Source organism: Microcebus murinus, chromosome 1, assembly GCF_040939455.1.
Source record: "Microcebus murinus isolate Inina chromosome 1, M.murinus_Inina_mat1.0, whole genome shotgun sequence".
NCBI classification, from domain to species: domain Eukaryota; kingdom Metazoa; phylum Chordata; class Mammalia; order Primates; family Cheirogaleidae; genus Microcebus; species Microcebus murinus.
Genome location: NC_134104.1, coordinates 155,553,053 through 155,573,827, shown reverse-complemented (window position 1 = coordinate 155,573,827; position 20,775 = coordinate 155,553,053). Strand labels below are relative to the sequence as shown.

Genomic DNA, 20,775 nt, shown 5'->3' with positions numbered 1-20,775 from the left:
CCCTGATCCCAGCCCCAGTTATGTCCCAGCAACAAGGCCTTCCCTGACTGTCCATCAACTCCTGGAGAAAGCCAGGTGCTCTGCCCCCTTCCCTGTGCCTGCTCTGCAGAGCTCCTGTGGCCACCAGCCCATGTTTCCAGGCCTTATACCCTCTATGGTCCCTGCCAGAATGAGCCTCCACCTCAAACTCCCTCTTGATCCAAGACTGTCCCAGGGAGCCTTTCCCACAGCTCCTCTTCCCCTCAACTCCCTCCAGGATGCACAAGTTGGTCCCCTACCTGCAAGAGTGTCTCTCACTTTGTCAGGCCAGGTGCTTCTTGCTGGAAGGGGCATCTTCCCACTTCATGCCCAGTCCAGCATTGGGCACTTAATTATGCCTATGATCTGTGACAATCAAGCGACACCCCCCAAGAAAGGACAACGGGGCCTGATGCAAAGGTTTATTGCTGAGTCTGCGCATCTAGCTGAAGGGAGCGAGAATTGTGCCCTGGCCTTGCGGACAGAAGCTCCTTGTCCCCGACTGCAGCACAGGCCCTGGCCCCTGGGCATAAGCAAAGACTCAGTGGTTGATGAGGAAGGCGGGAGCAGGGATGAGGGGGAAATGGGCCTTCATCACTAATGGCTCAGGCAAGGCCCTCAGTTTCCCCTCCAGGGAAAGGGCCCTGAATGGAGAGGGTAAGAGAAGCTGCTGGCAGGGACAGGAGGGTCACCTGGGTTAGCTTGTGACCCCACCTGAGGTAGACTCTTTTGGGCACAGCCTGGGCCTCCATCCTGTCCTGAATATTCTGCCCAGGGCAGATCGATGGGAGGTGGACTCTGCCCCCAGTCACCCCACAGAACAGCTCGGCTATTGGTTATAGCTGGTGTCAACAGTACCCTCCCTCAACACACTGTCCCCTTGGCCAGCCAGCCCAGAGTACTGTGTGTGGGTGGGGGAGGTGGGGCATGGATCAGGTATCCAAGGACAGAGGGGGCAGATCCCGCTAGAGAAGGAGCTGGGGGTTACTCCGAGCCTGGTATTTGGGGAAGGGTCTTGTTTATGTCTCTCCCTGGCCCCCAGGGGTGCCTAGATCTGCCCCCTACTACTAATTTATCTATGTGGGGACTGCACAGGCCAGAGCTGTCATGGACTTTGGACCCCTGAAGCTGTTGGGAGGAACAGTCACTGGCCAGTGCATAGACAGGTGTCAGACTTGCCACATGGAGGTGGCTGGGCTGGGCTGGGCTGGGCTGCTGGTAAGCATGAGGCCTGCTCCCAGGAGGGACACCCTCTGCCCCGTAGGGAACTCTGGGAGGGAGGGCTGTTTGCTGAGCCCAGACCCACCAGGTGAGCCGTGGGGCCCCATGGCCAAGAGAGCTGCAAGAGATTGGTCATTGGGGCACTGCTGAGTCACTGTGAGCTGCCCCAGGTCCTGCCTGTTCCTAGCTGGGGCTGGCTGCTGTGAGTCCTGAGGCCAGTGCGGCCAGGCAGTGAAGGGCAGGGCTGGGGTTGAGGGCATGGGGGTATGCTATGGCAGAGGGTCTGCGCCTCAAGACTAGCAGGACTCAGGGCTTTGGGTCTGTGGCTGGTGAGGCGGCAGGCTGGGGCTCAGGAGGCCTGGGGGGCTGATAGGGTGCTGGGGGCTGAGACTACAAGGCAGCTAGGACTACAGGGTCTCAGGGCAAGGGACACGCATGATTTCAGGCACCTGTGAAGAGAAAAGGAAACCGAGTCACTATCCCTGAGACTCACAATTAATGGGTTTAGGCATTGTGTGAGGTGGCCCGGGAAGCTGAGACACTGGGGGTGGGGTGGGAGAGTGGGGTTGAGGGTGCTGGGGCCCTGGGCTAAAAGAAAGTAAATGGGCGGGACTTATGAGCTGGGGAGGGGCCTGTGGCAGTGGGGTGGAGTCTGGGGAGCCAGGGTGGGGCTTGGAAGCAGTGGGGAGTGGAAGTGAAACTCCAGGCCAGGCAGTGGGGGTGGTCAGAGAGCTTGGGCGGGGTGTGCTGATCTGGGACGGGGTCTGCAGGAGTGAGCTGGGGGAGCTGGGGGAGCTGGGAGCAGGGCTTGGGGGATTGAACTAAGGGGGAGGGGAGGGGCACGCCTGGGCCAGCGAGGACCCCCACCTCAGAAGAGGCCGCAGTCTTTGAGGTTCTCCTTGATGATGATATCAGTGACAGCGTCGAAGACAAATTTGACGTTCTGCGTGTCTGTGGCGCACGTCATGTGGGAATAAATCTCCTTCACGTCGCGTCGCATGTTGAGCTCAAGGAACTGCACCTTGATGTAGTTGCCGGCGTCCTCGTAGGTGTTGGGCCCTGCAGGGGAGGGGAGGGCTCACTCCGGGCCCCAGCCCTTCCCCTGGCGTGAGGCGCGCGGCCCGGATCGCGGGGCTGGGGCGCCGCCCGGCGGCCGTGCCGGGGGTTCTCACCGTCGTAGTCCGGGAAGCAGATGCTGAGGTGAGCCTTTTTTATCTTTTCGGAGAAAACATCCTTCTTGTTGAGGAAGAGCACGATGGACGTGGTGGCGAAGTAGCGGTGGTTGCAGATGCTGTTGAACAGGTGCAGGCTCTCGTGCATGCGGTTCTGAGGAGGGCAGCGGCTGTCGGGCACCGGGGACTCGGACGGCCGCCCCCACGCGGGCCGCGTCCGACCGGCCGGCGCCTGGTCTCTGGACCCCCGGGCTCGCGGGGCCCCTCCGCTCGGAGGGCTCCCAGAGAGCCCCCGCATTGCCCTCAGGAGGGGCTGCTGGCTGCCTCCTTGCCGCCTCCCGACGCCGGGGCCAACGCTCCGCTCTGCCCGCCCGCCCGCAGCAGTCTCGGCCTGCGGGCCCGCAGATCCGCCTCGCCCTCGAACTCTCCTGGGCACTCACCACTTCGTCGTCCTCCACCAGCACCATGTCGTAGGCGCTCAGCGCCGCGATGAAGATAATGCAGGTCACGCCCTCGAAGCAGTGGATCCACTTCTTGCGCTCGGAGCGCTGCCCGCCCACGTCGAACATGCTGCGGGCGGTGGTGGCCTGAACCCGCGCCCCGCCCTGCCGGACGCGCCTACCCGCCGCCCTCCCCGTGCCCCGGGGAGCTGTCGAGGGGAGTGGCGCCTGGGGGTCGGGCCTTCTGCGGCGGGGCGAGCGCAGGGAGGGCGGGCGGTGCAAGCGCGGGCAGACCCCGGAGCTGGCGCGGGCCGTACCGGAAGTTGAGGTCCTTGAAGGAGAACTGCGTCTCGATGATGCCGGTGGTCTTGACACGGGAGCGCAGCACGTCCTGCTCGGTGGGCACGTAGCCCGGGGTGACCAGGCGCTCCAGGTCGGAGAGGTAGCTGCGGGGGGCCCGAGGGTGTGAGCGCGTGGAGGGGCGTGCAGGGCCCCGCCCGCGGCCCGCGGCCCGCCCCGCCAGAGCGCTCACTAGCCCGCGGAGTCGTTGAGCTGGTACTCCGAGGCGCGATCGAAACAGGCCTGGATACCCGAGTCCTTCCACAGCCGCTGGATGATGTCCGACATCTCCTTGGGCATCGTGCCCTCCTCTATAGTGTCTGCCATGTGCATCAGCTTCCGGGCGTCGTCCTGGGGGCAGGGTGGGAGTGGTTGGTGGCAACCATGGACTTGGACCCAGTCGGGCGCCTGGAGCCCCAGAGGCCCCACTCAGCCCGCCTCATGGCACACCTGGCGCGCAGAGTCTCCGTACTGGATGTTGAGCGTGGTCATGGCGCGCACGATGGCCAGGATGGACTGCAACGTGTTGCCATAGATGATGGCTATGAACTCCAGGCACTCTTCCAGCGAGTACCCGTCCTGGTGGATAATCCTGCGGCCAGGACGAGCAGGATCAGAGCCTTGTGGGCGGGTGGGGAAGGACAGGCCCGGTGTTTGCACCCACCCCCAGGGGCCTGGGGCGGGCGGGGCCACTCACTTCATCTGCTTGACGATGGTGCTCTTTCCGGACTCACCGGCACCTGCAAGGGAAGCCGTGCTTCAGGTCAAGCTGACTGCCTTTCCCTCCTGCAATGAGGCCCGCAAAATGGGGCCAGCCCGAGCTAGCTAGGTGGACGGGCAAGAGGCCTGGGCGCCAGCCGGACCCCCAGTCACACCTGCACTTGCTCTCTTCTCTTCCCCCCACCCCCACCCCGCGCCAATTCATAGTAAAGTCCTGACGCCCTGGCGGCCAAACGTTTGTAAATGTCAGGAAAGTGACAAAAGAGGGCCAACGATGGGAGCCAATGACATCAGCTGTGCGGGGACATGAGAAGTTCATTAGACCCTGGTGTAGGCAGCTTTTATTAGGCTATGAGACCAAAATAAAGAAATCCTGGAGCGCCACCTTGTGGAAATATCTGGTACTGCATGCAGGGATTATTTGAGATGAGTTGACCCCTATTCACACGAAGGAGTGGGGGATGTCTTCAAAAGGCTCAGAGGGAATTAGAACCTTTGGGTAGGGGAGAGGACAGAGCTGACATCCCTTCTAAGCCTGACCCTGCAAGGGCGTCGGGCATAGTTAATGGGATTTTAGGCTTAGCAAACCTGCCTTGGGGAGTAGGGGGGTCCTGGCTTGGTCCCTCTGCCCACCTCCAGCTAGTTGACTGGAGCTTGGAGAGCTTGGGTGGAGCCTGCCCAGCCCTCTTAAAGCTGCTCTTTCCCCTTGGGAGGTCAGAGAGTGACCCAGAGGCAGGCTTGGATCAGCCCCATCGCCCCTCACTATCCATGGCTGCAGGGATGTGGCCGTATCTGCTCTGTACTGGGTCTCAGGACCCTGCCCCCCTTTTTTGCTGCCTTGTAGGCCTATCAACGATAAAGCCCTGCACCTGAAGGCTTTTGTTTGTGGATATGGATGGTGCAAGCGGCTCCCCACTCCTGGGAGGACTATGACCTTCTCCTTTCCAAGGGTCCAGTGTGAGGCTCCCAGCACAGAGCCCCTGGCTTCTAAGCCCTCCCCAGAAGGCCCATCAAATCAAAGGCTGGAGCTTCAGGGAGCCCAGCCAGGGCAAAAGTGTGCAGCATACACACTGTCGTGCAGCTGCCCCAAGAGGGCCCATACACCTACCCAGAAGCAGCAGTTTCACGGTTCGAGCATCCTTCTCAGCATCCTCTTTCAGCTTCTTTTCTAGCTCTCTGGAGTGCTTCTCCTCAGCACTGGCCCCAGCCCCCATGGTCCCAGCAGTAGTTAAAGGGACACTGTGGGCAGGTGGCTCTTCTGGATGGAGGGGATCCCAAGAGCCTGGCCTTTCCCCTTCTGGCCCCAGGAGGACCTGCAACCAACTGGCTCTCCGCAGACCTGTGTAGGCCCTGGTGGGGCTGCTTAGTGGGATTTGGGGGCTGGAGGAGGTGCCCAAAAGCCAATCAGAGACAAGGACAGGTGAAGCCAGCTCAGCCCCCACAACCCTTCTAATCGGGCTGGCATGGCCCCAATCCCTCAACCGCTGACTCTGCACCCTGGCTGTGCCCCAACCCCCACCTTCCAGGAGAGGCCTTGGAGATAGTCTTGCCTCTGCCCAAGGGAGACAGGTTTGGTAGGGTCAGGGCTGAGAGAGCGGAGGATAGGCCCGGGAGCCCTGGGGGTGGGGGCGGTAAGAGTGGAGCTGGCAGCAAGAGGGTGCATCAGGAGAAGCATGCATGGAGCACCTGCCACCGTCCTGGCACTGGGCTCAGCACTCTCCTTATCTTGGAAGCTCACACTAGTCCTGGGCGTGGGTGCCTCTATCATCAGCCCCATTTTACTGATGAGGAATTAGAGGCTCAAAGGGTCTCACAGCAGGCAGTGGTTGAGAAGAGCTGGGTGACTCTGGACCAAGCATTGTTTTCTGCAGGGAGTCAAGGTGGGCATTACATTTGCCCCATACTTGCTCTGGATCTGCCCCAGGCAGTTCCTCCGAAAGGACGCCAGTGGGCATGCATGTCTGCTTTGTGTGTCTGGGTGTATGTGTCTGTTCTTTACTGGCACCAAGTAAACAATGACTTGACACATTTGTGCATGTATACCTGTGTGTACACACGTGCCTGTGTGTTGGTGCCTTTGTGGGTGCATGTGCTCTTACATGAGTCTTCACGTGTTTATGAGTGCATGCTTACGTATGTGTGCACATGTATATAGTGTATGCATGTGTAAATACGCTTTCATGCACTTATCTTCATGCACACATGTGCTTATATATTTTTAAGTGCTTGTGTGGGTTCACCTGTGTGTGCCTCAATGTGCAAATGCATATACACGTGCAATGCATGTTAGTGTGTACTTCCCCATGTGCACGTGTATGAGCATGCCCATAGCATGCTCATACATGTGTGCCTGCGTCTGTACATTTATGCATGTGTGTGCATACATGCTTGCATGTGCCTGTGCCTATGTGTACATGTGTATTTGGGTGCCATAAAGTCTCTGATCTGCAGAGGTGGCCAGCCTTTTCCAGAGAACGTTTTGCAGATCTGTTGTCGGATGGGGAAACAGGGTCCCAGAGCAGGTCTGCTGCTCCTTGGAGTATGGAGGAATGGGGATCCCGGTTCCTGCTCTGTCCCCGTTGGGGACAGGGCACTGGGATCTGCCTGCAGGTACCTCTAGGGCAGGGGTCCTCAAACTTTTTAAACAGGGGGCCAGTTCACTGTCCCTCAGACCGTTGGAGGGCCGGACTATAGTTTAAAAGAAACTATGAACAAATTCCTATGCACACTGCACATATCTTATTTTGAAGTAAAAAAACAAACGGGCAAAAACACCCGCATGTGGCCCACAGGCCATAGTATGAGGACACCTGCTCTAGGGCCTGCTGGTCTCAGCTTAGGGATCTGAGTTGCTCAGGTGCAGGGCACACTGCTGGCCAGAAATAGTTTGGGATGAGCCAGCAGTGTTGAGCTCCCAGGCTCTAGAGACTTTCCACCCCCAAGCTCCCATCGGAAAACCCAAATCTTGGACTCCAGAAGCCCCCTCCGTGGGCCCTGAGCCTACTGGATGGACTCCCTCCCTGGAACCTGGCTGCAACTCTGCTAGACTAAAGAGACCACGAGGGGGTGCCAGGGCCCTCGACACTGAGCACTGAAGGTCGTCTGTAAACAGGATGCGTGGGAAGTGGACTCTGGCCCCTGGGGGCGGGGGTCTGTCCAGGTGTGAGAATGTTTCATTTGAGCCACTTTTAGCCTTCGGGCTCGATCCACCCTCCCCCGCCCCATTGAGAGTGGGCCCTGGGGGTCTCTGTAACCCTTTACGCTGCCTGGTGTTTGGCAGTGCAGGAGCCCAGGTTTGTCAGAACAAATGTGGTTTCTACATGTTGGGTTGTTTACTGTGGGGCCAATCCAGTCCTTCCCAGCTCCCCACCTGGCTCCCCTTGTCCACCCTGTGTGGCTCTAAACTTCCATGCACCCCACCAAGGAAAGAAGCCAAAGTCTAGTCCCAGAGCCAGTGTTTATTAGCAAGATGGAACCCAAGGGCAGCTGTGGCCTGGGCAGCAGAGGGCTGCCAGGAGCCCCCCATGTACCCAACTGCCCCCCAGAGCTATTTACACCCATCACCTGAAGTGTGGGCAGAAGGGAGCCCTGGGGAGCCCCTGCAGGCCCCAAGCCTCCACCGTGGCCTCCACCATGGCCCCCTCTCCTCTCAGGAAGGAGGGCTCCCCTTCATCCTGCCTGCACCTGGCCCCTCTGCTATTCTCCCAGCCTCTGAGTCAAGGTGGCACAGGAAAAGCTAGGGAGGTAGAGTGGGGCGGCCCTGCCCTGCCCAGGTAGGGAGGGGAGAAGGGGTTGAAGGTGCTGCCCCACCCAGGCAGGACTCCTCCTCTCCTGTCCCCAATAAATAGAGAATAAATACCTGGGAAGGGGCTGGCCTTGGCTGAGTGCCCCCAACCCAGGCAGGGGCCAGCATCCTGTGACGGCCCCTTCTTCCCTTCTCCGAGTGCACCCGAGCCCCACCCCAGTTTCCAAAGCAGTCCTGGCATCCATGTCTCTGCCACAGCACAGTTGACAGCATTCATCAGCAAAGGTGTGCAGTCCATGCCCCATCCAAATGGGGCTTGCTCCCTCCCCGTGTCCCGTAGATCCTGGTGGTGGCCTTCAAGCAAGCAGACTTCCAGCTGAGTCTGGGGATTGTGTGGTCCTGGCCTGGCCCTGCCAACTCGCTGGGCCTGGTTAGGCAGGCTCCATTTTCTGCCGTCTCTGACCAGCATGGGCCGAGGTTTTGGATGACGCTGCCGCTGAGGCAGGCTGTATTCAACCCACCAATAAATACTGTCTTTGCAGGGGAGGGTGTGTATAGAATATAGATATTTTATATATATATATATCTTTTATATTAAAAGGGACGAGGGCTAGGCTGGCCCTTGGCAGGGCTCAGGCGGCTGGCCTCATGTGTCTGGAGGGTGGTGCCGGCGGTTCCGGGGCTTTTTCTGGTCCTGGGGCTCTGGGGGCCTGGGTGCCCCTGGAGTCTCCCTGGGGCTGGGGGGCACGTGACGCCAGTAACCCTGGCAGTACTGGTGGATGAGGCCCACTTCTGGCTGGGCCAGCAGCTGGGCCAGCTCCTGGTAAGGAGGTGTGGGGGCGCCTGCGCCTGGGGGCGGCGGGGCGCTCACAGCCAGAGGTGGGAAGAGCGCAGTGTGGACGGCGTCCCGGCCCAGTACATGCAGCTGCACCCTCGTGACGACATGCTTGAAGTTGTTCTCAGTGGCGGTGCACGAGTAGAGGCCGCGATCACCGAGCTGCAGGGCACGAAGCAACAGGCCCTGCTCTGTGCGCAGGAAACGGTCCTCTGCACGAATCTGCAGGGGTGGGGAGTAGTGGCTCAGGGGTCTGTGACCACTCCCCTGGCCTAGCCAGCCCCCAGATCAGACCACCGTTGTGAGCATTCCATGTAGAGGCACCTATGTGGGATTTCTGCATACCAGGAAAAGCCCACATGAAGTCTCCCCATAACAAGAGATATCTGAGTAAGGCATTCACCCACGTTTCCTTCTCAGAGGGATGACCATAAGGGGGTTCTGTACAATGAGAAAATTTTAGAGCACACACAGAATTTCCATTTAATGAGAATACCAAATTGGGGCACTTGTATAGAATACCCACGTAAAGAGGGCCACCTGCAAGGCACTTCCATAAAACAAGGCCCCACAGGATTTCCCTGTACCCACATGATGTTTCGCACAGCGAGGTACGCCTCAGTGGGGTGTGGTGTGGCGTTGTCACGTACAGAGGCACACCTATGACACACCCATGAGCAGTCTCCATACACTGAGGCCTGTCCCACAGTTCCTACACGACTACTTTCACTCAAGTGATTTGCGGAGGGAAGGGAGCCTGCAAGGGGCTCATAGCATGAGGGCTGCCCCAGACTGGTGCCTCGGCTACATTTCACCCATGTGGATTTCTACTGTGCGAGGGACTCCGACATCCGTGGTGTGGGACCGCAGGGCACAGGAGCTCACCTCTCGGCGCCGGTCCCCAGGATCTCGCTGGAACAGCCACTTAATGGTGGCCTGGGGTGAGCGGGGCTGGCACTCGAGGAAGGCTGCACTGCCTGCCACGCCGTACTGCACAGACTCCACGGCATTCTTGTTGGCTGCAGGCCAAGAGGAGCCGAGTGAACGCAGGACCACCTCTGGGCAGCCCACAGGCAGGTGCCTGCAGGCACGGATGGAGGCAGGGCTGTGCCCATGGGCGTCCATTCCTTGAGGGGGTAACTATCTCTAAAACCCCAAGCCCCCTCAGCCCCCAACCAGCCATCTGAGAATCCTTTCGGTGGGAGGCCCTGTGAGCAGCTACAGGGTCGCACAGGACTCTGCAGTGGGTGAGGCCCGGCACACTCACCGTTGGAGTTGAACCCACGGCACTGCCTGATGGGGTTTCCGTGCCGGACGTCCTGCCGGCGGCTCCGCCTGGATGAGGATAGCTCCTGAAGGAGTGCTCCCAGGAAGCTTGCCCCCCAGGTCCCTGTACCCCTCAAATGCAGGGCAGGGCCCTGTGTCCCCAGGGCAGTGATATCTCACCCACAGACTCCCCCAGGGTAATATCACATCCACCTCTAACCCCCCAGGACAGGGCCCTAGGTCTGGCTGCTAAAGTCCCAGGGCCCGGGGTCCACACCTCTTGGAGGATGCTGTGTAGCGGGAGCAGGCCTGGCCATCCCAGGCACAGTAGGGGTCCCGGGCGAGGCAGCAGTCGGCACAGGCAGCCCCATATGCCTGGCAGCGGTGCAGGCTCAGATGTGTGACACCCACGGCTGAGGCCACGTACAGTTGTTGCTGGGGGCAGGGCAGGAGCCTGTCAGTTCCCTTTCCACAGCCAGCCCCCATCAGTAGCCAGTTGGGCCAGGCTCTTTGACTTCCCTGCCCCATGCTTCAGTTTCCCTAGCCCTGTGCCAAGGGCATGGCCTCAAGGGGTGTAGGCCCCACCCCACCTCAGCCCACCCTGCCAAAGACTCACCCTCTTGGAAGAGATTGTCATGGTCTTGACAGGTGCTGGGTCCTAAAAGAAGGTAGAAATCAGCCTGGGACCGCAGGCACCACCTATCTGCCCTGACCTAGAGGTCTAAGGTCAGGGGCTGGGATGGGGGAGGGTCAAGGTGGGGAGGCCAGGACTGGGTGGTGTCACACCCACCTTGAAGACCTCCACCTCCTCCAGCATGAGCTCCTCCATCTCCTGGTCATCTTTGGGCAGCACAATGACCTTCTGCACTGTCCCGCGGTCTGGAACGGGCCGGGCAGGGCCTCAGTGGGGCTGGGGATGCTGGGGAAGGGGCACCAGCCTCAGCCCCTTCCCCCACCAGGGCCCAAACCCCCCTAGGGCAGAGGAGCAGGAGCTCTGTGCCGAGGTTGAAGGGTTTCCCCAGGATGAGGGCAGAGGGGAATGGCCCAGGACAAAGGGGGTCATGGCCAGGATCTGGCCCCCACCTTGACCTTCATTGTGGGCTCTGCTGAGAACAGGACACTGGGACATTCCCATGTTGGGGGCTGCTGGAACTGTGGTGGGCACACTGGGTGTGTGTGCACATGACCATGTGCGTCAGTATTTGGACCCATGTATCCTGGAGGTGTCCACCATTTCCACCCATTTCCTGCCACACATGGGCCCCTGCCATAGATGCTCACTGTCCCTGCTCTCCCAGGCCCTGGGGATGCGGAAGGAATGGGATTTTCCCATTCCTAGCCCCAGCTATTCCAGCAATAGGGAGAAGGCTCCAAAGGGTAAGGATGACAGCATTGACCCTGAAGAGCCTGTAGCAACCCCTAGCAAGGCGAGTCCCAGCCCCCTGGGTCTACAATCCCCACCCAGTGGGCCCAGCGTGGGAGGGGCCGGGAGCAGCAGCGGGTACCTGTGCCCAGGAAAAGCACCTCATAGCGCCCGTCGGCTGCGTCCACCTGGTCCACAGCCACAGTGGTGAGACGGTAGGGAGCACCGGTGCGGACCACCAAGGGCCGCCGCTGCAGAGGGTACACGGCCTGGTACATGAGTGGGTGGCTACGCATGAAGTTGATCACTTCGTCGGGATAGTCTTTAGTGGACTTCATGGAGGGTGTGAAGGTTCCACCAGGGCACTGCAGGCAGGTGACGAGGGTCAGTCCCAGGCTGCCCAGGCGGGCCATGCTGGATTCCCAGTTTCAGGAGAAGCCTCTGTACTGTCTATCACCCCACCTCTCCCTCTCCTCCCCTCACAACCCCCTCTCTAGGCTTCTGCCCCACCCCTGACCCCTCTGTAGGTCCTGCTCTGGACAAGGTCCCAAGGTCCTACGTGGCCAAATTCCATGGCTACCGCCCTGGCCTCAAGTGCCATGACCTTGTGGCAGCATTTGACAGAGCTGACCACTCCCTTCCACGTCCTCTCCCCACCCTGTGTCTCCTTCCTCTCTGGCATTCTCCCTCCCAGCACATCAGGCACTCTCCCCGCTTCCTGAGGCTGCTCTCTCCTCGGGACTCAGCCTGCTCCCCGCCCACCAGCTTGACTCCAGGTTACCCCTGGGGGGTGGCTTTCCCTGACCCCTCCTGAGACCAGCGCCCCCATCCCAGTCCTGACCACATGGACTCCCTGGGACCCTCCTGCTTAGACTCCTGCGGTGGCCGTGTCAGACCAAGAGAAAGTGAAACCTGTCTAGCTGCTGCAGAGACGCTGCAGAGCCCCCGCAGGCCTGCCTGGCCACCCCACCTGCTTGCCTGCTGTTGGCCAGCTAAGCTGACTCCAGCCTGCCTCCACTTTGCCTGCAAGACGCTTCCCTCCAACCCTCAGCTCCCAAACAGCGCCTCAGAGCGCCCTCCAGCGAGCAGCCCGCCACACCCAGCCCTCTGTCCTTGTCTCGGGATCCGGGCTGTCCCTCTGCAGCCTGATGCTGTGTGTGCGTGGCACATTTGTGTGTTACACATGCTCCTGTGCCCACCTCTCCGGCTGCCTCTGAGCCCGGTCATGGTCGGGCCCATGTCTGCAAAGAAAGGGCCTAACCCAAAGTAGGCCTCCAAGGAGAGGAAGAGGAGAGTGAGGGTGGGTGGGGTCCTTACCGTGCCGGGGCGTGGGTAGGGCATCTTCCCTGAGAAGGGCATCCACTGGTAGTTGGGACCCTCCTTGTGGGCAAAGGGCCCGTTGAAGACCATGCGAATGTCAGCCATGGAGTACACACACACGGCAGAGCCTCGGAACACGGAGCTGCGTGCGGGGGAGGCTGCTGCTACGGGCGGGCAGGCCCTGGACCCAGGGCCCTCCCCGGGTTGCCCCCACCGCACAGCTTGGGCTGGGTCCTCCCCAAGTCACCAGCCTCAATCCAGCCCCACCCTGCCACTGCTAGCCCTGCCCCTTGCCTCACCCCGAGGAGGTAAAGACGGCGTAAATGACAGGGTTCCTCACATCCTGGGTCTGCTGGACAAACACGTCCTCTGGGGACAGAGGGAGAAGGTGCTGGGAGGGTGCCTTAGGCAGGAGCCCCAGGGACTCCTGCCGGGAGGAAGCCACCACAGGCACCCTGACCGCCTATCCGACGCCCACGCCTCCCGCCGCAGCCTCCGGGTCACTCACGGAGCTCGTCGAAGTGAGTCTCGATGCCGTCCTCGCCGGGCACGGAGCAGACCAGCCGCGCCTTCAGGAACGTGCTCCACTTGTTGACCAGGCAGCAGTGACCACCATCGTCGTTCTGGGGTAGCGGCAGGAGAACGGGTCAGATCAGCCAGCCGCCCCGAGACCCAGCTGGCGCCGGGCTGACAGCCAGGACAGGCCAGAGAGGGGCGGCGGGGCCGCCGACCGTACCAGGCAGATGCGCCCGATGCGGGCGTACACAGCCGGGCTCTGCGGCGCCTCCGCCGACCGCTCGCGGAAGAAGAAGTAGAGCTTGTCGTCATTGCGCTCCGCACTGTCAGGGATGAGCTCCGCGTGGATGAACGAAGGGTCTGCAGGTGAGCAGGGGTCAGCTGGGGGAGCCCCCACCCTGATGGCGCCCCTTCCCAGTTGTGTACCTCGCCAGGTACACAGACACCCCCAACTCTTCTCCAAAAACGAAACCATTGCTGCCTCGGCTAGTCACAGGCTGAAGATTCTCCCAAGTGTGCTTCCTCGTGATCTAGCCACATCCCACATACCCAGACACGCCCCTGCACTTACCATTGAGCCACCGGGAGTTGTACTGATCCGTGCGCATGGCCGTCTGCTTTCCGAGCGTGCGGAAGATGGCTGCATCGGTGCCCATGAAGTCGATGTACACACCAGCATAGAGCTCCTCATCTGTGGGTGGCCCAGTGGGTCAGTCAGGGAGGCTGCCCTTTGCTAGGGGCAGGGCACAGCACAAATGACCTCTTGTGCAGGGTCCTGCCTCCCCCTCCAGCTTCCTAGGGCATGTTCATGTCTCCAGTGGGGTGCTGGTCAGTGTTCAATGTCTGGCTCTGGGAGGGCTGGGATTACTAGAAACTGGCATGCATCAGAGCAATAGCCAATCTGTGGTGTAACTCCCAGCATGGCTGATTTCAGGCTGCCAACCTGAGGTCACTGAAAGCAGAGGTGGGAAGAGCTGCCAACACCACGGTATAGTATTTCTACCCCACAGATACGATGGATATACATAACCTCAAGAACACAGACAACAACAAAGTGTAGCAAAATAATTGGGAAGTACAGGCACACCTTGTTTTACTGCACCCTGCTTTATTGAGCTTCACATATACTGTGTTTTTCAAAATGAAGGTCTGTGGCAACCTGACTTGAGCAAATCTATCAGCATCATTTTTCAACAGCGTGTGCTCACTTCATGTCTCTGTCACATTTTGATAATTCTCACAGTATTTCAAACTTTTTCATTATTATTATATCTGTTATAGTGATCTGTGATCAGTGATCTTTGGTGTTACTATTGCAATTGCTTTGGGGTGCCACAAACTGCACCCTAAAAGACAACAAATTTAATAAATGTGTGACGGCTCTAATAAATGTGTGATGGCCATCATTCCCCCATCTCCTTCTCCTTGGGCCTCCCTATTCCATGAGACATGTCAATATTGAAATTAGGCCAATTAATAACCCTATAATGGTCTCTAAGTGTTCAAGTGAAAGGAAGAGTCACAGACCTCTCACTTTAAATGAAAAACTAGAAATGATTGAGCTTAGTGAGGAAGTCACATCGAAAGCTGAGATACGCCAAAAGCTAGGTCTCTTGCACCAGTTAGCCAACTTGTGAATGCAAGTTTTTGAAGGAAATGAAAAGTGCTACTCCAGTGAACCCACAAATGATAAGAGAGCCAAACAGCCTTATTGCTGATTCGGAGAAAATTTGGTGGTCTGGATAGAAGATCAAACCAGCCACAATACTGCTTTAAGCCAAAGCCTAATCCAGAGCAAGGCCCTAACTCTCTTCAATTCTGTGAAGGCTGAGAGAGGTGAAGAAGCTATGGAAGAAAACTGGAAGCTAGCAGAGGTTGGTTCATGAGGTTTAAGGAAGAAAGCTGTCTCCATAGCATAAAAGTGCAAGGTGCAGCATCAAGTGCTGATGGAGAAGCAAGTTATCCAGAAGAGGGGCGGGGAACATGTGGCCTTCTAGGTTCTTCAGGGCGTCCTTTTGACCAAATCCAAATTTTACAGAACAAATCTTTATTTTTACTAATACATTTTTGTTTGTCTTTTATATTTTTATTTTATTTTTAAAATGAACATATAATTAAAATACCAAAGAATAAAATAAGTTTCAGTGAGAAAATCCTCCCAGATTGACTGCCACAATTAGAACATTAGTAAGCCATAAGGACTAAATTGATGGCTGGTGCCACTATTGCACAAGGCGCGAGGCTCGTTGGTGAGAGTTTATGGGGGTCGAAAACACTAGTCTGTTATCAGCTTTTGACAAAGGTGCCCTGTGTTTCTGTTTGAAGTGAAATCTGTGAATAGGCGCACACTTTGACAGGATTTTTAAAGTCTGTTTGCTTAACAGCCCATCATGTCAAAGAAGACAAAGAGAACACTGAAGGGCCGGGCGCTGTGGCTCACGCCTGTAATCCTAGCTCTTGGGAGGCCGAGGCGGGCGGATTGCTCAAGGTCAGGAGTTCAAAACCAGCCTGAGCAAGAGCGAGACCCCGTCTCTACTATAAATAGAAAGAAATTAATTGGCCAACTGATATATATATATAAAATTAGCCGGGCATGGTGGCGCATGCCTGTAGTCCCAGCTACTCGGGAGGCTGAGGCAGGAGGATCGCTTGAGCCCAGGAGTTTGAGGTTGCTGTGAGCTAGGCTGACGCCATGGCACTCACTCTAGCCTGGACAACAAAGTGAGACTCTGTCTCAAAAAAAAAAAAAAAAAAAGAGAACACTGAAGGAAGAAAATAGATTGGTTTTTTTTTTTGAGACAGGGTCTCACTCTGTTGCCCAGGCTAGAGTGCAATGGCGTGATCAAAGCTCATAGCAACCTCAAACTCCTGGCCTCAAGTGATCCTCCTGCCTCAGCCTCCCCAGTAGCTGGGACTACAGGCTCACACCACTGTGCCTGACTAATTTTTCTATTTTTAGTAGAGATAGGGTCTCACTCTTGCTCAGGTTGGTCTTGAACTCCTGAGCTCAAGAACTCCTCCCACGTCAGCCTTCCAGAGTGAGTGGGATTACAGGCATGAGCCATTGCACCTGGTCAAAACCAGATTTTTTTTAATGATTGGGCATTGTAATATTTTCTTGTTTGTGCTAAAGATAAGATGATTTGCTTGCTTTGTGATACTGCAATATCAACATTAAAGAAATTCAATGCTCACCAGCATTATAACACCCATAAGGACCACAGATATTTTAAAGTAGAGGGAGAGGCATGAAAGGTGGTACTGCAGAAATTAAAAGATGAAAAGCAAAAGCAAAGACAATTCTTTCAAGCAGTGATAAGACCTGGAAATAATGCCACTGAAGCAACTTATAAAGTAGCTTATATACTTGGGAAAAAAGGGAAGCCATTCAGTGATGTAGAAATTGTGAAAGAATGCATTGTTGAAGTTGTAAGATGCTTAGACTGGATAACATTTCAAAGTACAAACAACTGCCTCTTTCAAGGAGAACCATAACTGATCCGCAGCATGAATTCACCTTCAACTTAACAGGACTTCATGAAATACTTCAAAAAGAAAATATATATTGTAATCCTAGCACTCTGGGAGGCCGAGGTGGGAGGATAGCTCAAGGTTAGGAGTTCGAAACCAGCCTGAGCAACAGTGAGACCCCATCTCTACTAAAAATAGAAAGAAATTAATTGGCCAACTAAAAATATATAGAAAAAATTAGCCAGGCATGGTGGCGCATGCCTGTAGTCCCAGCTATGGGAGGCTGAGGCAGGAGGATTGCTTGAGCCCAGGAGTTTGAGGTTGCTGTGAGCTAGAATGACACTACAGCACTCTAGCCCAGGCAACAGAGTGAGACTCTGTCTCAAAAAAAGAAGAAAAGAAAATATATATTGTTCAATCATTTTCGATGAATCAACTGATACTACTGACTTGGCACCGGTTTTATACTTCATTTGGGTCATAATACCATGTTTTCCCCGAAAATAAGACCTACCCATAAAATAAGCCCTAGCAGGATTTTTAAGCATTTGGGCAATATAAGCCCTACCCTGAAAATAAGACCTAGTGATGGATGTGGCTATGCAGTGTATCTGCACAGCCCATGCATTCATCCAGGAGCAGTAAAGAAGACGAGCAGCCCTTCTCATCTCCCCCATCGTGACAGCTGCTGTCCCAGAGGTGACCAGAAAGGTGCGGACAGCCCCACCAACAAGGTTGGCTCCCCCTGTCAGGTCCCAGCCATCCTGTGCGTGCTGCAAGCTGAGGCTTTTTTTTTTTTTTTAGACAGAGTCTTGCTTTGTTGCCCAGGCTAGAGTGAGTGCCGTGGCGTCAGCCTAGCTCACAGCAACCTCAAACTCCTGGGCTCGAGCGATCCGATCCTTCCGTCTCAGCCTCCCGAGTAGCTGGGACTACAGGCATGCGCCACCATGCCCGGCTAATTTTTTATATATATATCAGTCTTTCTATTTATAGTAGAGACGGGGTCTCGCTCTTGCTCAGGCTGGTTTTGAACTCCTGACCTTGAGCAATCCGCCCGCCTCGGCCTCCCAGAGAGCTAGGATTACAGGCGTGAGCCACCGTGCCCGGCCCGAGCTGAGGCTTTGAGGGGAAAATAACACATCCCCTGAAAATAAGCCCTAGGGCAGGGGTCCTCAAACTTTTTAAACAGGGGGCCCACTGTCCTTCAGACCGTTGGAGAGTGCGCACTGTGGGCCTGGGACGAGTCGGCTGCTAAGGAGGACAGGCAGCAGTGGCAAAAACATCCAGAGGACCGGATAAATGCGCTAGGCGGCCCGCATGTGGCCCAAGGGCTGTAGTTTAAGGACACCTGCCCTAGGGTGTCCTCTTGAGGAAAAATAAATATAAGACCTTGTCTAATTTTCGCGGAAACACTGTAGATTTTCTTTGCTACAAAGAGTTATGCACTTTGAGCACTCTTACGAAGAAAACACAGGGAATAGATACCTTCAACAACTTTCAAGACAAATGTTGTGAAGTTAAACTGAATTTAGTAAATTTAGTGACTATATGTACAGACGATGTACCTTCCATGACAGGAAAACAGGAAGAATTTATTGCATAGATAAAAAAGGATTAACAGATCCAGATGCTCTCATTTCTTTTCATTGTATCTTACATCAGCAAAATCTCTGTGCTAAAACTACTATCTTAAGTGACACTTTGAAACAAGTTATAAGTATTGTTAACTATATTCATGCAAATACAACATGGCATGGTCAATTTCATAACATGCTAAAGTTGAAGGAAGACATACTAAGTGTGAATTTGCTAAATCATTCTAAAATGAGTTGGCTATCATAGGGACAGGTGTTAGCTAAAATTTTATCTCTGCAAGAATAATTACATTTTATGAAGAATAGAATTGGCAATGTGAATTATTGAAAGAAGATTTCTGTAGGAATGCAGCATTTCTGTTGCATTTTCTGTTCAGCTTTTGACATTTTGATATCATGTCAAATCAAAATGACTTGAATATTTCTTTGCAAGGTAAAACTAAGTCTATATATGATATGTGGCAAAAATCCAAGAATTTCGATAAAAGCTATCTCTTTTCAAAACACTTCTTCAAAAGAAAATTTTGGATGAACATTTTCCCCCGTTAGCAAAAGTCATTGATGAGCAGGATGATATATGCAAATCATCTAAAGAATACACAGCTGTTACAGACCTATTAATTGCAGAATAAAATGGAAGGGTCACCGACTTTGAGAATCATGACGTCACACTCAAATTAGCATTTCAGCCTCACCTGGTCGATATCACCAAGCCACCTAAAGAGCTACAGATGGAACTGATTGAGCTCTCAGTAGGTGACATGTTAAAGTCATTGTTTGATGCTAAGAAAGATCCGATTGAAATATGGAAAAATGCAATAGAATACCCAGGCCTTTGGCAACATGCCCAAAACATGCTTTCTTGCTTTTCAACCACTTATTGCTGCGAATCTACATTCTCATACCTAACCCAAATCAAGGTGTCCTTAAGGTAACAAATGACTGATACCCATGTAGAGGATCAACTGAAACTGGACCTCCATGCTGCAAGCAAATATTCAAATGGTTTCCAACAAAAAGCAGACACAACAAAGTCATTAAAAGGTTACTTAAACTTGAATGTTTATAGCAGCACAATTCACAACTGCAAAGCTATGGAAACAACCCAAGTGCCCATCAATTCATGAGTGGATTAATAAAATGTGGTATATGTATACCATGGAGTACTACTCAGCTTTAAGAAACAATGGTGATATAGCACCTCTTATGTATTCCTGGATAGAGCTGGAACCCATTCTACTAAATGAAGTATCTCAAGAATGGAAAAACCAGCACCACATGTACTCACCAGCAAATTGGTATTAAAGGATCAACACCTAAGTGGACATATAGGAATAACATTTATTGGGTGTCGGGAGGGTGGGAGGGGGGAGGAAGGGACGGGTATATACAACCACAACGAGTAAGAAGTGCAACATTTCGGGGATGGACACGCTTGAAACTCTTACTTGAGAGAAAAGGGGGCATGAGCAATATAAGTAACCTTAACACTTGTACCCCCATAATACGCTAATAAAAAAATGAGATAATAATTTTAAAAAGGTTAGTTAACTTCAAAATTAACAAATAGTTTTCACTTTTTGAAATTATTAAGTACGCAGTAGTTAGATTTTTATAAAATAATGTACATTTTAAAATATATCTAATTGAAATTTCTTGAATGTGGCTTTATTTGATTACAGCTAAATTCTTTTTCTTTCGGCATATTATGGGGGTACAAATGTTTAGGTTACGTGTGTTGACTTTCCCGACCCTTCCCCCCCAGAGTCAGAGCTTCAAGCGTGTCCATCCCCCATGATTACAGCTAAATTAATGTGGCCTTCCACCATGAGAAGGTTTCCCACCTCCGATCCAGAACATTTAGCTAAGATCATGGATGAAGATGGCCACTCCAAGCAACAGATTTTCAATGTAGACAATATTGGAATAAAATGCTGTCTGTGGCTTTCATAGCTAGAGAGAAGTCAATGCCTGGCTTCAAAGTTTCAAAAGACAGGCTGACTCTCTTGTTAGGGGCTAGTGCAGCTGGTGACTTTAAGTTGAAGCCAATGCTCATTTACCATTCTAAAAATCCTAGAGCCCTTAAGAATTATGCCAAATCTACTCTGTCTGTACTCTATAAATGGAACAAAGCCTGGATGACTACACATCTGTTTACAGTGTGGTTTACTGAATATTTTAACTCCACTGTTGAGAACTACTGCTCAGAAAGATTCCTTTCAAAATGTTACTACTCATTAACAATGCACCTGGTCACCTAAGAGATGAATGTTGTCTTCATGCCTGTTAACATAACGTCTATTCTGTAGCCCATGGATCATGGAGTAATTTCAACTTTCAAGTCTTATTACTTAAGAAATACTTTTCCTAAGGATATAGCCACCATAGATTGTGATTCCTCTGATGGACTGGGCAAAGTAAATTGGAAGCCTTCTGGAAAGGAATAACCGTTCATTCTAGATGCCACTGAGAACATTCATGATTCATGAGAGGAGGTCAAAATATCAACGTTAACAGGAGTTTGGAAGAAGTGGATTCCAACTCTCATGACTTTGAGAGGTTCAAAATTTCCATGGAAGAAGTACCAGATGGGGTGTAAAATAGCAAGAGAACTAGAGGTAGAGCCTGAAGATGTGACTGAATTGCTGCCATCATGACAAAACTTGAATGGATAAGAAGTTGCTTCTTATGAATGAGCAAAGAAAGTGGTTTTTTGAAATGGAATCTGCCCCAGGTGAAGATGCCATGAACATT

General features: G+C 54.1%; 2 protein-coding genes across 4 annotated transcripts in view; both read right to left on the bottom strand.

Moving 5' to 3' along the window:
• Positions 1-426: 426 nt before the first annotated feature.
• On the bottom strand, positions 427-7,449 carry GNAT1 (G protein subunit alpha transducin 1). Of its 2 annotated transcripts, XM_076007882.1 has the most exons (10): positions 7,431-7,449; positions 5,019-5,235; positions 3,888-3,930; positions 3,641-3,782; positions 3,384-3,541; positions 3,169-3,297; positions 2,852-2,981; positions 2,412-2,565; positions 2,107-2,298; positions 427-1,688 (listed from the first exon to the last, which is right to left on the bottom strand). In XM_076007882.1, the coding sequence occupies exons 1-9, from the start codon at positions 7,434-7,436 to the stop codon at positions 2,108-2,110; spliced, it is 1,170 nt and encodes a 389-aa protein (XP_075863997.1). In that variant the 5' UTR covers positions 7,437-7,449; the 3' UTR covers positions 427-1,688; position 2,107. The 2 variants fall into 2 exon arrangements, with proteins under 2 accessions (XP_075863997.1, XP_012626799.1); XM_012771345.2 differs by lacking the exon at positions 7,431-7,449 and having other exon boundaries at positions 5,019-5,284.
• SEMA3F (semaphorin 3F) overlaps positions 7,354-20,775 on the bottom strand; it is a 36,111-nt gene continuing 22,689 nt past the window's right edge. For both annotated transcript variants that reach the window (XM_012771338.3, XM_012771339.3), the window contains 12 exons: positions 13,527-13,646; positions 13,176-13,315; positions 12,948-13,062; positions 12,739-12,808; positions 12,437-12,581; positions 11,262-11,484; positions 10,547-10,635; positions 10,373-10,414; positions 10,034-10,191; positions 9,758-9,825; positions 9,376-9,509; positions 7,354-8,712 (listed from right to left, as the gene is read on the bottom strand). In XM_012771338.3, the coding sequence (XP_012626792.1) occupies positions 8,302-8,712; positions 9,376-9,509; positions 9,758-9,825; positions 10,034-10,191; positions 10,373-10,414; positions 10,547-10,635; positions 11,262-11,484; positions 12,437-12,581; positions 12,739-12,808; positions 12,948-13,062; positions 13,176-13,315; positions 13,527-13,646 (1,715 nt within the window). In that variant the 3' untranslated portion in view covers positions 7,354-8,301. The remainder of the gene's footprint in view (positions 8,713-9,375; positions 9,510-9,757; positions 9,826-10,033; positions 10,192-10,372; positions 10,415-10,546; positions 10,636-11,261; positions 11,485-12,436; positions 12,582-12,738; positions 12,809-12,947; positions 13,063-13,175; positions 13,316-13,526; positions 13,647-20,775) is intronic.